Source organism: Sciurus vulgaris (genome assembly GCF_902686455.1).
Source record: "Sciurus vulgaris genome assembly, chromosome: 5".
NCBI classification, from domain to species: Eukaryota; Metazoa; Chordata; class Mammalia; order Rodentia; family Sciuridae; genus Sciurus; species Sciurus vulgaris.
Genome location: NC_136465.1, coordinates 148,980,315 through 148,996,272, shown reverse-complemented (window position 1 = coordinate 148,996,272; position 15,958 = coordinate 148,980,315). Strand labels below are relative to the sequence as shown.

At 34.3% G+C, this 15,958-nt stretch overlaps 1 protein-coding gene across 3 annotated transcripts in view; it reads left to right on the top strand.

Annotated features, from left to right (window-relative positions):
• The first annotated feature begins 474 nt into the window (after positions 1-474).
• Positions 475-15,958, top strand: part of LOC306662053 (uncharacterized protein C12orf50 homolog) — a 35,906-nt gene continuing 20,422 nt past the window's right edge. For all 3 annotated transcript variants that reach the window (XM_079141535.1, XM_079141534.1, XM_079141533.1), the window contains exons 1-3: positions 475-924; positions 4,407-4,526; positions 4,848-4,968. In XM_079141535.1, coding sequence (XP_078997661.1) covers positions 4,515-4,526; positions 4,848-4,968 — 133 coding nt within the window. In that variant the 5' untranslated portion in view covers positions 475-924; positions 4,407-4,514. The remainder of the gene's footprint in view (positions 925-4,406; positions 4,527-4,847; positions 4,969-15,958) is intronic.

Sequence of the window (15,958 nt, the reverse complement as noted above, 5' to 3'; positions counted from 1 at the left end):
ATGAAGGTGACTGTGTGATGTTGGAACAAGACACTTCTTAGCATTTTAGAATTGGGCACCTGTGACTTATTTCTTCCAGAGGAATCCTAAAAAGCAGTTTATTACTTACCTTATGAGTCTGGAAGAGGCAATTAAATAACCTTCACAACTAGCAACTGTCATTTCTCAAACTGCCACAGAATCTTCTAGGTGCAACATTCTGTTTTTTTCTGAGAAAATATAATCTTTCAAAACATTCTACTTGCTCTTTGAATAGTAGAAGCAAAGCTAACCGCCTTTCATGAAACAGTTTCCAGTACTTTAGTTTTATCTGCATCTGGAGCAAAGTCTGGTAAAAACACAAGAGTCTAAAACAGAGAAAGAGCCAAAGGATCAAGTCACAGTTCTAAAGCAGACACCTACTATAATGGGTAACAGTCATCAGCTTCACCTGCTTCTTACACTCTCCATGAGCAAACTAGGAGTTGCTACCAGTCACAGAAAGTGGTATTACAGGATTACAAATTGGAAGAAAGATTTTTATCTCTGACTGATGTGTCAGTGCTCTAACATGCATCAAGAAGGACACTCAATGTGATTCTACTTTCACCAACAGAAATTGCATAAGAATTTTCAGTTTTACTCCTAGTTGAGAAGATAAAGTTCTTATCACTTTTCACTACAGGTAGTAAAAATTCGCATGCATAGGACAATAGCTTTCTATAAAGAAAATTTGCAACAGAAAAGAATAGAAGTGAAGAAAGAAAAAAATAATGAAGCAGAAGAAGAGAAAATTTTTAAAAGGAGAAGGTAAGGCTCCAGGTATCCTAAAGACTACCAGATCAAATTAATGTGTTCTGCAATGAAATAAACAAATCCCTATACAGATTTGACCTCCTTTGCTGTATCTAATGGAATGTGGCTCTTCACACCTAATTTCAAGAGGTAAAAACATTTTTTTCATCTTTTCCACCTATTTAAAATCATGTAATCATGCACTAGTGGTGTTGGTAATAGTATTTGAAAAGAGTCCAGTGAAACTCCAAATTCAAAAGTAGATACAGATTTTGCTACTTAATGATTTTTCTTCCAGTAGTCTGTGTACTTAAGATGAATATTTGTTGTTCGAGAATTAGGAGGACTAATAAAAGTCAATATATATTTTTCTATATATCTTTGCAAATATTTTCAAAGGGTTTAGCCAAATCTTTATTCACTCTTTATTTACTTCTAGTACTATCTAGTTTTTTTTCATTATTTTATTTTTTATCACAGTTTTAGACAAACGACTGTTTTAAATATTAGATTATTTTGTTTCTAGATTTTTATTTTTAAAACGTTGTATCAAAAAGGTTCATACCAACCTTGCCTATTTTACATAACCAAAGTGGAAATTCATATTTGTCATAATCTTTTAAATTTCCAATTAAAATGATATTGCAGTTTTAATCTACTGTGATCTGCCATCTCCACGGGCATCTCTAAGTTGCCTATGATGAAAATTTTTATTGATTTCTGCCAGGTTCTGATTCTTTTAGTAAAGACAGTAGCGTGATGATTTCAGTAACTGCTGATTGAAATGTTTCATTCTATGAATCAGAGTACTTCATGTTGCTTTCAACCAATTTTCAAAATTTTCATTCTCTCTTGAAACTTTGTTGTAGGAAGAAACTATTTCTTTTATGATAAATAAGAAATGAGATAAAGCTACAGAATGAATAATTGGTCCAATTTATTTTCAGATACCTGCTAATGTAACACAACATGAATATGATTTTATTCCCAAACCAGTGAATAGCAGCAAGTACATATTTAAATAATTGTATTTATTTTCTTGGAATATGAACAGCATATTTACATATTCTATTTAAAAATTTTAGTTCTGTTTCCACACAATATAAAGAAAAGGGTTTAGAAATAACTATTTACTTGTGAGATATTTACACTACTTTTAAAAGTGAAAGTATAAACTATGTTTCATATTCAATCAGAACATTGAAAAATAAAATATACAAATTTGTTTTTACTAGTCTTTTGGGGTTAAGAAACCAGAATTGAGTAAGGGAAGTAGCCTGCAAGTAAACTAGCCTACAGTTAAAGATGAGGTCATTTATGATGAGCAAACAATGGATTAGGTAACAGTGGGGAAAATTCTGGAAGTTTGAGTTTGTGTGCTTACTAGCAACCACTTTCAACATTTCTGCAAAGCTAGAGAAGGTATCTTCTAATTTAAGTTTATTTAAGAATTATCTATTGTGTAATGTACTATCAACAGGAGGTCAATTTTAAAGAAATACTACTGATAGCCTGAAAAACTGTGGAAAAGAAATTCTTTTCCCCCCTTACACACTGATAGTTCTTATATTTTCATTTCTGCAATTCTTATATATTTATATATATAAACAATCATTGGATTAGCAGCAAGAGAGTTGAAAATGGCAGAAGTTGGGAATGACTGCTATTTCTTTTTTAATTCCACATGCATAAAGGTAAATATTGTACAATTTACAGTCCTTCACATGCTTAAGCTTTTAAGTAAAATGAAGATATGGCAATAATTTGCATGGCTGAATCAAAATGTACTGTTTTCCCACAAGATATTTTATATACTTAAATTTTGAAGTAAAAGTTTATGATGTATTTTGGCATACTGAATTTCTCTGGGGAATCTGGAATAATTTAAAAGTTATTATTCGTTTAAAATTACCCTTATATGTGTCAGTTACATGCCTTTGACTTTTCAGTCTTTATATGATACTTTTACTACATTATGGCTCCTTGAGACATCGGGTTCCTAATATCACATTACACACTATAGCATATTGCTTTGTTTAAATGTGATCCAGTCATATAAATTCAAAGAGTTGAATTTACTTAGCATAATAAACCTGCTTCTCTACTTGAAATTCGTTAACACAATTACTGACTTTTCCCCTGTTAAAAGAACAAGTATCAACAAATCATTAGATATTATGGAAAAAGGGAATATATTATGAAGAAAACAGGCAAATATAAAAATTGTTAAGTTAAATGGGGTAAATTTGAGGATAGGATTAATGGATCTCAATAAAACCAAATAGATACAGAAACCTGATGTTGGGGACTTCCTGTTTGTGATAGTCTGAACCCAATGAAAGAGAAGATTGTTTAGTTTAACATGTTTATCTCTGCTAGGAAACCCGAATGAAGTCAGTCTTTTTCACCACAGGAATTAAATTTACTTCTCTCTTCATTTACCTTCAGATTATGTTCTGGGATGATAAGTAATAATAGAATTTATGTTTCAGGTTGGCAAAGAGGTTTCTCTTTATCTCTGCTTATTACCAAGTACTTAGCACAGAGACTGATGGGTTTTAAGTCCTCAATAAATGATTATAAAATATGGCAACCACAATACCTTATGTCACATAATCTTTATATCTATCCTAGGTGAAAGGTATTTTATTCTCTTCTTTTTTTTACAAATGAGGAAATTGACCACAGAGAGGATGCATATTTTTCTTTGTGACTATGGGCAAGTAGTAAAACCAGGGATTTCAGATACCAGCTTATCTAACCCCCAAATTTCTGCACACTATTCTTTTAAAAGGGAAAGAGACTGAAGCCAAAAATAGAGGGGAATTAAAAGATAAGAAACAACCAGGAGCATGTGTCAAAAGAGGGAAGAATTTAATGGAATTTTTTTATATGTCACCTCTCTGCCCTCAAGACAGTGGCCTGAAGTTTTTTTGCAACTGTGGATCTGTGTATACAAGAACATAGAATTAAAAACAGTAAGAGCAGCCCATTTAAATAATCTACATCTGCTTTTGTTCTTACATAAAAATGCCAGTATATATATGTACAGGCAACTCTTTGTAGGCTAAGGTCATAAAGCATACATATTATGCAGCGTAAAGTGGCAATTATTTAACATTTCACAATAACAGAGTTTAAACTCCTTTCACTTTATCCATATAAACACACTTAACAGTGCTGTCATAGATTAACAAAACAGATGATCTGAAAAAAGATTGATTGATAGTGATTATCTCCACAGTTATAACATAGTGATTCCAAAAATATCTGTCTGGTTTTCTTAGTTTGTTCAATCATTGGATGGTAGTCAAGGGTATCACTGGTCTCCTATCTCTATTCTCTGTTCAACAGTGGATTCTGTGGTTAACTGACAACCAAAGTAGCATTCTGTGAGCAAATTGTGACATGTTGTACTATCGAATGAATCATTAGATTTTCTTATCACTTTCTCACTAAAGATAGACCCATTGGCTAAAAGGCAGAGTTGTGTTGATAGTATTTTTTTTAGTACTTCTATTTTGATACACTCATAATTTCTTTAATAATTAGCAACCAGATCTTGTTAAACACTAACAGAATTTACTATTTAATGTGTTGAGTTTTCTACACTGTTTACTTTTTCTTTTTAGGGTTCCCAGTGCCGATTTCGACACTGTGAAGAGGCCCTTGGCAGTGACACTGTGTGCTCATTATGGAGAGAGAGAAAATGTTTAGATCCACTTTGCAGATTTAGACACATGGAAATGCAGGTAAAATTACTCAGTATCATCATTTGTGTTAAAAGCATCTCCTTTTGATAATGTTAAATTAGGCTTTGACAACTGAATAGAAAACAAATGGTTCTTCCTTCCACTATTTAATTGTTTAACTTATATTCTGGGAAAAATTGGAAATATTGGAAATATTGCATCTTTTAAATAGCAGAGCTGAAGGCCAGGGAAAACACGATACTAAATCACTAATTGCAGTTATTTTGTCACATTGTGTTGTGTTGTCGCACATTGTATTTATTGTGAACATGGCATCTAATCCTTATGTTCCCCGCCCCCCGCCCCATTTTCTTTGTCTAGCAAAATTGCAGCATTTCATGCTTCTGGGAAACACAGCCTCTTGGTTGTGTGAAGATCAGTTGTATCTTTTATCATAGCAAACCTCGAAATATCAATGGATTATTTCTGCCACCAAGTAGCAGTGAGTATATATGTATTTTAACAACCTGGACATACCATATAATAATTTGATTTTGTAGTAGCACCGTAGAATAACACATAAAAGTACAACAAGGTGAGCAATGTAATTCAGTAACTAATGGATGCTTTGGGATGATTCTATCAAGAATCATGAGATGTCATTATCTACTCATCAGGGAAAACATTCAGGCTTTGATTTTTTGGGGTTGGCTTATTTCACTTAGTATGATGTTCTCCATGCTAAGTGCAAATGCCATTTCTCTGCAAATGCCATAATATTATTACTCTTTATGGCTGAATAATATTCCATTGTGTATATATTCCACAGTTTCTTTATCCATTTATCTGTTGAAGGGCATCTAGGTTGGTTCCACAATCTAGCAATTGAGAATTGAGCTGCTATAAACATTGATGTGGCTGCACTACTGTAGTATGCTAATTTCAAGTCCTCTGGGTATAAATCAAGGAGTGGGCTAACTGGGTCAAAAAGTGGATCCACTCCAAGTTTTCTGAGAATTCTCCACACTGCTTTCCAGAGTGGCTGTACAAATTTGAAACTCCACCAGCAATGTAAAAGTGTGCCTTTTTCCCCACATCCACAGCAACATCTGTTATTGTTTGTGTTCTTGATAATAGCCATTCTAATTGGAGTAAGATGAAATCTTAGAGTTGGTTTAATTTTCATTTCTGTAATTACTAGAGATGTTGAACACTTTTTCATATATTTAGTAATTGCCTGTATGTCTTCTTCTGTAAAGTGTCTGTCCAGTTCCTTGGCCCATTTATTGATTGGGTTCTTTGTATTTTTGGTGTAAAGCTTTGTAAGTTTTGTAAATTTTGGAAATGAGTGCTCTCTGGGGGGTGAGAGAAGAACGGAGAAACTTTAGATTATGTAGGGGGAAATGAGAGGGAGGGAGTATGAAAAATGGTGGAATGAGACAGACATCATTACCCTATATACATGTATGATTACATGAATGGTATGAATCTATATCGTTTACAACCATAGAAACAAAATGATGTACCCATTTGTATACAATAAATCAAAATGCAGATTGTAAAAAATAAATAAATAAAAATTAAAAAAAATAAAAGAATCATGAGATGAAGTTTAGTAGTATAAGCTAGTAGGTTACTAAAAGATGAAGATAACAAAGAGCAAGTTGAACTTTGTGTATGTTGAAAACAGATCACATCCATCTGAAAAATGAAATGGCTACTGATTTTACTAAGCAGGTGATAGTCTCTGCAAAGCATCAAACATCAGAGCCAAACCAGAGGTAATAGCTTCATGGATACCTCCTAAGAATGGCAGAAACCTGTCTCATGAGTGGGGACAGCAAGGACCTGACTTGGGTTAACACTTCAGCTTCTAGTAGAGTGGCCATCTGCTGTTGTTCTTCCTAAGGCTGCAACAGTGGAGCAAATATAATCCCATTGCTACAAAAGCCAGGGTTCAATTCAACTAAATTATGTTGAGACTACTTTCTGGCAAACTAAAAAATAGTTTCTGGAAGGGAAATAGAAGACATCATACCCAGAAGCAGTAAATGGCAAGAACCTTGCTGAAGAAGTTGGAGCTGTCAAGATTTCCTTGACATTTCACTCTCCTGCTTGGGCTACCCAATTTCTTGAATGGAGTAGCTCTAGAAATTGGTCTTTTGGGATTTGAAATGTTGGCTTTAGATAATCCTCATCAAATGAATAACTAAAACTTAGATTCTTTTGTTGTGCACTTTTGGAAACCTCTAACCTCAGAGTACACATCATACATGTAATACCTGATCAATGTTTCTCTTCCTCACTAGATTCTGAACATCACAGAATGGGAGTCATAACTGGTTTCCTTACCACTGATTTGCACAGTTTCTGGAGCAAAGATGCTCAGTCAAACTGGATGTTTGATAGATGGGGGATGGATAGATGACCACTGTTAGGTAACCTACTGGGATGGAAGTTATTTCACCTAATTAAGTAATTAACTTGACCTCATTAATTTACATGTGACATAATTTTTCTTTATGAAAATGTATTAAGTTCTTTATATGTAGTTAGTGGTTGACTCTCTACTAGTCTAGGGAGAAAATTACTATTCTCAAACTAGCTTTTTTAGAACTAAAATAAAACATTGTATCCCTGGGCAGAGGAAGGGTAGAATGTTTGTATAATTGACAATTATTGGACTCCCCACCATAAGGGATGCCCTGGGCTAAATGCTGTAGGGATATGTTTTATTATTCTAATTTATTAGAAATAGAATCTGAAATTTGAAGATAATAACTTGTTTTTTTTCTGGAAGTCTCAATTTCTTCAACAGGTGTCAAAGCTTAGCCTGACACTTTTGAAGTGTCAAGAGGTCAAATCCAGATCCATGCACTGGAACCAAGCCCTTCCCTAAGCATTCTACTCATTATGAGAGGAGCACAAGGGGACCCATAGGTTAATAGTACCCTCCTTCCCCAAACCTCCTAGACTTGATCTGCTGGGGACAAGGGAACCCCATACACTCACCTTACTCTCCAACTCACCTTCCTCATCTCCACTTAAGTGTTTTGAGTTCACCAGGAATGCATTCTCTTTTATTTCTGCTTATGTCATGAAGAAACTGGCAATACAAGAGACTCCTTCTCTTGAGTGACTCTCTTCTTTTCCTCTCCTGTCCTTTTCACTCACACCTCCCCAACCTTCCATTATCAACAGAAATAACTATTTCTTCTCTGAATTTTCTTTTATTTGCCTTCTCTGTTGTGAGAATGTTTTTCACCAGTCACAGTGGTGTGCACCTCTGATCCCAGGAACTTGGAAGGCTGAGGCAAGAGGATCACAAATGCGAGGGTAGCTTGGGAAACTTAAGGAGACTCTGTCTCGAAACAAATACTAAAAAGGGCCAGGGATGTAGTGCAGTGGAAGAGTGCCCCTGGATCAATCCCCAGTGCAGGAAGTAATAAATAAAAAAGTTAATAAATTAATAAATTAATTTTTTAAAAGAAAGATTTTCCTCTGAGGACCCTGCTTTTCTGTAGTACTGTCTTTTCTCCCAACCCTAAAATACCACTGAACTAGAGATGAGATGAGAGATTTCCTTGGTTCTCACTGCCAATTTCAGATTGTTCTCTGGCACTTCTTTCTAAAACCTCAAATGAATTCATAATGCTGACTTCCAGTCATGCTACATGGTATTCCCCCAGCTCATCTCTACTCTCCTGGACTACACATATTTACTACATTTTTAGTAGACTACACAAAAGTGGGTTATTACAAATTATGTGGCATCGAAACACAACTTAAGTATCAGCATATAGAAAGCATTGTGCTATCTGTACTATTTGTGTTGGGTTAAAATAAGAAAAATTTTAGGTGCTTGAACATGCAACCTGTGAAAATTTCTAGAACCTCCCTCTGCTTGTGAATTAAGACTTATCATGTAATCCATATCAAGTGGGTGAGTTGGAGCCACCCCAGTAGTACTATCTAAATATCAGCTGTACTCTTCCAGTGCAAGGTGCTTGCCAAAAGCAATTTTTCATTAGTTGATTTGCCTTTGCATATTATCTCTAAGCACTTAGTGCAATTATTAGGACTCTTGCTTGTTTTGATTTTTTTTTTTTTTTTTTTTGGTCTGGGGATATCAAACAACCAACTAGACTTTTTGCATTTTAAACTTAACCTGCTAGTGAATTTAAAAAGGTTTTAGACTCTTTTGAGAGAGATTTAAATGTTGCTAAAGCAAAGATCTTCAAGAAACATTCTGATTTCTCTGGTTATCATTTCAGAGTTTAAAAGCAAATAGCTACCAAACCTACTGAGAATGCTATGAAAACATAGCTCAGTAAATATTTACTACAATTACAAAAATTCCCTAGGAATTTGAGTACCTTTTGTATTTTCTTTGCAAACATAGTAAGTGCTTATTCTTTCTTCCATGGTATACATTAGAGATTAGTGTGCTCTGATAGACCAGCTATTCTTAAAACAGTCGTAGATTTTTTTTCCCCTTTCAGGTTATTGACTTTTCAAAAGAGTTCAAGCCAGTTTCTTTGCAGAATAGCTTTAGGATTTTTTTATTATTTTTTGTTTTTATAATTAAGATTTAAATAAGACTACTTTTTACAAGAATATGCAAAGATAATCAGTACATTTTCAAATCTATTGCCACAACCTAATTAGTCTATGTGGAGTTTCCTAAAGAATTAGTGAAAAGTGAAGAAAAAGAATTAAGAGTCTCTGCTCTGCAAATTTTACAAAAATTAGCACCATTTTTACTCTTTCAAGCACAAAGGAATGATAATGACCAATTTCCAGACTTGAAAAAGAGCAATTTATTTAGCTAAAATAATTGACTTAGTTATGCAATGGTTCTTAAAACTTGTTTTGCATTGCAGTTTTTTACCTGTGGAGGCAATTTATACCAGAAAATACTGTACTATAATGGCAGTGTACATGATATCTACTTTAAAATAATTTGTTTTGAAAATTGATAAGCACAGAAGTAGTTCATGTTTGAAATGTCCCGTCGTGATATATAGTAGTCTTTCATATGTACTAATTGAAGCTTTCTTTGTTACAAGCTATTGGGTACCACTAAATGTTTAACAACTGGTTCTTCTTACCCAACCTTGCTCCCATCCTAAAAATTAAATAAAAAACAAAATAGTCCTGGCTTATAGTATCTACCAATTACCAAGGAACAAATATTTATACTATGCCCAATTTCATGCTACCAATGCGACATAAGTTAGCCACAGTATTGATGAAAAATTAACAAGCTGGGCATGGTCACATGCTTCCATAATACCGGTGGCTTGGGAGGCTGATGTAGGAGGATCACAAGTCCAAAACGAGCCTCAGCAATTTAGTGAGGTCCTGAGAAACTTAATAAAGACCCCTTGTCTCAAAATAAAAAATAAAAAGTGCTGAGGATATAGTTCCATGATTAGGTGCCCTTGGGTTTAATCTCCAGAACAATAACAACAAAAAATTAAAAATAGGTTCTCACATACTGATCTGAGCTCACGTTAGCACACTACTGTTGTACGAAGAGAAAACAACTCAATTCAATTTAAGGAAAACATGGTCAGAGCTGACCTTGGATGCAGGGTGAGCTACTTGGCTTCCTCCATATACCTTAGTTGCCCCAGAAGCTCCAGACTTAGAACCTGCCGACAGAATAAGCAAAGATTAGAAACACTGACTCTCACTCAGATGGGGTTAAAATCTCAACCTGCCATATGCTTTCCAATGTAACCTTGGGTAACTTAATCTCTGTAGCCCAGGTTTTCCTTCTGTGTGATAGAAATAATAGTACCCATGTAATGGAATTGTATTAGAGAATGGATTCATACCTAATAGTTTAGGACTCTCAGCAAAGAGTATTTTATATTATCATCATTATCATCATCATTTTAAATTAGCAATCGTAGAAGATATCTTTTACCAGCTAAAGACTTAATATCAAATCTCATCTACTGATGTGAAAAGCATGCTCATCCCTAACAATTATTCAGGACAGAGGAACAGCTAATTTCTGGGGTCAAGAAGGCCATCGTTATTCAAACTAAATGAGATTGGAAAGGAGAAAAAGGTGATTCCCCTAAGGAAAACTGACATCTTTTATGTAAAATGAAGGAAGTAATGACTACAGGGTAAGCAAAAAATAACAAATGCTTATTACATAATACTACAAATATATTGTTTTCAAAAGTGTTTTATGAAATATAGCTGATCACATCAAAATTGATCTGAGTCTCATTAAACTATGTTTTGGGTAAATCAAGATGACAAAAGTTGTGTATTTATGTAAACTCATGGAAAGTGCATTATAATAATTCCTAAATGTAAAGACCATTGATATTTTCTAGAAAATTATTGCAAATCAAAAAACACATAATGGTATGTGTCAGATTCTTAGCAGACCATTGTTAGAAAGGCAAACTTAACCAGCAGCATCTGAAATTTTATTTCATTACTTAATTACCAAGTATAATCAAGTGATGAATCCAATTCAACCAATGAATTTTATATTCATATTTCTAATTAAATATTTTCTTTTAACTGTGCTCTTTTCAAGTCTATCTCTTTCTCCTTCTGATGTATATTTTAATACAATGAATGAAAAAGTAATGTGCACTGATCTTTATTTCTTATGAACTATCCCCTAACATTTTTGGTTCAACTTTTTAATGATTGCAAATAATGTAATTTCCAGCATTTTATGGTACTGATATTTAAAAATAAGTTTCATCACTCTCTTAAATTCATCCAATGACATTTAAATTAACATAATAAAACTAGAAAAGAAGCTTAAAAAATCTCCAAATATAAAGTAAGGATATGGAAATTTTAATTATGGTGATTTGATCAGTGTACTTTGTATACATGTATTAAAATATCACATTTTACCACATAAATATGTATAATTATTATTAAAGATTTAAAAATCTTTTGATGGAAATGCTAGCTATACTGATTTGATTATTATATACCATATAATGTGTCAAATAATCGCATCATAACCCTTAAATATATAGAATTTAAATAATACTATTCAATAAAAACATAAATTACTATAATGATTTAGTATCTATATTCTATTTTAAAATAAAAGTCTCAAACAAAATTCATACAGGTTCTAAAATTGAAATGTAAAGAGTGAAGAGTAGTCTAAACATGCTTGATGTAGAGCAGAATGATAGAATTTGTTCAACTAGATATGAAGACCTATGAAGTGAAGGAGACAAAGATAACACAGTACTAAGGATCAATGTATGAACAAATAAAACAGAATGGATAGCTGGAAGCTGACCCCTGCATAGATGGACACTTGATTTGTAATTGGGTTATAGAGATGAACAGTGAATGAATGTACCATGATTAATTTATATGCCCCATTTTTACTGAGTAAACTCAAAAACAGATAAAGACAAAAATGGGTACTGAGATGTAAAGTGTTTCTGTAACAAATATCTAAAAATATGAGAATGACTTTGGAACTGGGTAAGAGGAAAGAGAATGACTTTGAATCTGGTAGAAGCTGGAAGCGTTCTGAAATAAATATGAGAAAAGTCTATATTGCTGTAAATGGCACTTACGGCGATTCTGGTGAGGACTCAGAAGAAGAGGAGAACTATATAGACTAAATCTTCTTAGACATTTTTTAAGTGCCAAGTAATCATTATTGTAACACTGACAAAGGTATGGATGACTCCATTCTGATGAGGTCTAAGATGAAAATGAGGAATAACTTACTGAAGAATGGAGGAAAAACCATCCTTGTGTAAAGTTGGAAAGAATTTGACTGAATAGCAGCCATGCAGTACAACTTGGTAGAAGGAATTAAGAGCGCTTAACTAGGATATTTGGGAGAAAATGTATCTAAGCAAAGTGCTGCAGGGCTTAATTGTTTTAAATAAAATATGAGATGAGATAAAAATGGAACTTATAATTAATAGGAAGCAGACGTTAAAGATTTGGAAAGTTCTCAGCCTGGCAAAGTTGAAAAAGTATGTTCAGGAGAATGTAGTAAGGCTGTGGTCAAGCATCATTTCATCAGGAGATTAGTATGGATAGAAGGAAGCCAGATGCTATTTATCTGAACAATTGTCAATGTTATCTATTAGCACATGCCTGGAGTCCCAAGAACTGAGGGAAGGGCTTTGGGTACCCATGGGATCTCAGCATTTGCTACTCTGTGACAACTCAAGTCTCTGCTCTCTAGATTTGAATGTAGTATTCCTCAGCCACCCCAAGTATGAAGCAAGCAGGCCTAGATACAGCTCAGGCTGCCCTTCTTAAAGGAGCCAGCCATAAGCCTTGGTAGTGGCCATGTGAATTTCAGAGAATGCTTCAGAGGGTACCAGACAAACTGGGCTATGGAAGAAAGCTCCCACTAGGGTAATGCCTTATTCATCCATGGGGGCAAGACCACCATAGAAAGCTCCCAAAGGGTAGTGCCTAGTGGACACCTAGTGGAGCTATAGAGTGGGACCAGCCCTGAGACCCCCAAACTGCAGACCCTGCAATGTGCAACATTGCAATGTGTCTCAAAGGTTGGAACCTTTGAAAGTTGCTAGTTGGGTTGTGTCTGGTAAAGCTGTGGGTATAGGGGAAAAAAGGGATCTTGGTGATATACACCCAACCCAGGATGTAGAAGGTAGAACATAGATTCAAAGGAGATTCAATGTTGTTTTCCTTGTTGGATTTATTTACTTGGGATGTATTACCGGTTTCTTGTTATCTAATTCCTTCCATAGGAATGTCTGTCACGTACCTGTCTACTATTATACTTTGGAAGTATAGAGCTTGTTTGATTTTACAGGCTCACAGTTGGAGAGAGATATCTGATTTACATATTTAAATAAAGCTCAACTTTTAGACTTTTGAGTTGATGATGAATGAGTTAAGATTCCAGGGGCTACAAGGATGGAAATAGCAGGAGTTCATGGGTTCCACACTGGTAAACGGGATGCGGGAGACAGCGTCGGCAATGGATGGAGAATGAAAGACACAGACTCTTAGTTCTGGTGCAGTCAATCCCTCTTTATTCTGGGGAAGGCTGGGTTTATATACATTTTTCTTCAGGCTTTGATGACAGGCTTATGATTAATCAAAGAAGTTTCCAAAGCATAGGCAGAAATTGTTTTTACCGAAAGATTATGAGAAAACAGTAACCTTACAGATTATCCTTACTTAATCACAATTATTTTAAGAATATCTAACTATGTCAATGAGCTAATACAATGTTTATTTCCTTAATATCTAAACTCTATATGACCTAAGACTATTTTTATTATTTTTGCAATAAAGCGATAGACAAATAATGTCATGTGACCATCTCACTAGGTCCTTCTGGTTAATATCTAAATTGCTGAGTTAAGGGTTACAGGAGGGCAGCGGTCCCAATGGTTATTATGTACCAACATTTATTATAGGGGTGACATATTCTTTGTAGGAAGAAAGGAATGTTGTGAAACCTTATTTTTTTACCTTACCACCACACATAAACACAACCATCATCTGGATTAAACCACCCTGTAGGAGACAGGGGGAGATCTATGTCTACCTTCTCTAAGGGCTTGCATTTAGGGGGGTACCAGGGCTTGCCATTGATAAAATAAGCTAGTCCATATCTAGTAGCTACTGTGAGAGGTGCTTTGTGCTTAGAACTTGGGGAAACATTGTTATCTATAAGTTTCTGTGCCCCAACAGGTTCTGGCTGTGCCAGTAAATGCAGTGTTTGATTTTTAACATAATAAAAACATTCTCCTGTAGTGAGATTAACATCACAGGGTTTCAACATGTGTTTTGTCTCCGAGATGTTTTTCTGGAAATTTGTAGAATTATTCCCATCACCTCTAGCAAGATCCTCAGACTGAAGTGAGTAATATATTATTAGGAAAACTCCACAGAATAACATCCAAGCTAGGGAGGCATACATCTGGCTACAATCCTTTTAGGATGAGTCTCTGCAATCATCCTTGAGTGGAACTCTGTCAAGCACTGCAAGGAGAGCCAGGTGCCCCCGCAATAGCATCTTTAATATATGAGAGAGACATCAAATTTTGGAGCCCAGGGCAGTATGTTATGGTTAGAATATTTGTGTACCTCCAAAACTGATGTTGGAATTTCATGTCTGATGCAATAATATTAAGTGTTGGGACCTTTAGGAGCTGATTAGATCTGCAGGGCTCCTCCATCGTGAATGGGATGTAGGACCTTATAAGAGGCTTCCCGCAGAGTTAGGCCCATTTTGTCCTCTGTCTTCTGCCATGTGAGGACATACAGCCGTTCCCATTCAAGACAATGCACTAACAGGTGCCATCTTGGAAGCAGAATCCTCACCAGATACCAAACCTGACAGCATCTTGATCTTAGACTTTCCATTCTCCAGGACTGTGAGAAATAGATTTTTGTTGTTTATAGATTACTTAGTATTAAGTGTTTTATTATTTCAACACAGGTGGATTAAGGTAATTTCTAACAACAAACGCCCAGAACTAACATGTTATTCTAATATTTGCTAAGACAGAGATGGTAAACATTTTGTAAGCTGAAATAAGATAATGCCTCACTTTAATTGGAAGATTTCAGGGGTTTTAAAAAATCTACTAGAACAACTCTCATCCAGAAAAAAAAATCACTTTAAAAGTTTTATCCCTGGATTTTATCTAAGATGTCAAGAATAGTTTGGCAATCCTGTAAATAATTCTGTGTAAAATTAAAAAAATTGTGAACCTAAGAATAACTTTCAAAATGATGTTGTGAAGAGTTCACAAACTTGTTCCTCAATGAAATAAACCAGTTAGTAAAAATTAGATATTAAAAATTTAAGTCTCTAGAAATTGTCCTAAGGGCATTTGGCAAATGATGTAATATTTTTAAAAACCTACTAAATCTCAGTAAGAACAGCAAGTCTGTGACATTAATATGAACCACAACCTTTTCTTCTCACCACTTCCTACTTATTGTGACCGAGCTCTACTCTGAGTGGGTACAGCTACACTCAAAAAAATTAAGTTGAACCTTTTTGTTCACATTATATACAAAACTTAAATGGACCAAAGAATGAAAACAAGAAATGAAACTATAAAACTCTTACAAGAAATATTAGGTTATACAAAGCTTCCTGAGATACGACACCAAAATGATAAGCAACCAAAGGAAAAAAATGGATTGAATTTCAAAATTAAAAATATTGTTTTAAGACTACCATCAAGAAAGTGAAAAAAATAATCCACAGAGTGGGAGAAAATTTTTTCAATTTATATATGATAAAGGACATGTATCTAAAATCATACAACTGAAAAATATAAAGACAACTACAATACAAAATGGCCAAAGTATTGAATAATATTTCAATCATATGTATTCATAGAAAATATATTTAAATAGCCAGTAAGTACATGATAAGATGATCATCATCATTAACCTCTACGGAAATGTAAAGCAAAACCAAATGAAATGACAATTTATATTAGAAGGATTTGATTAATTTT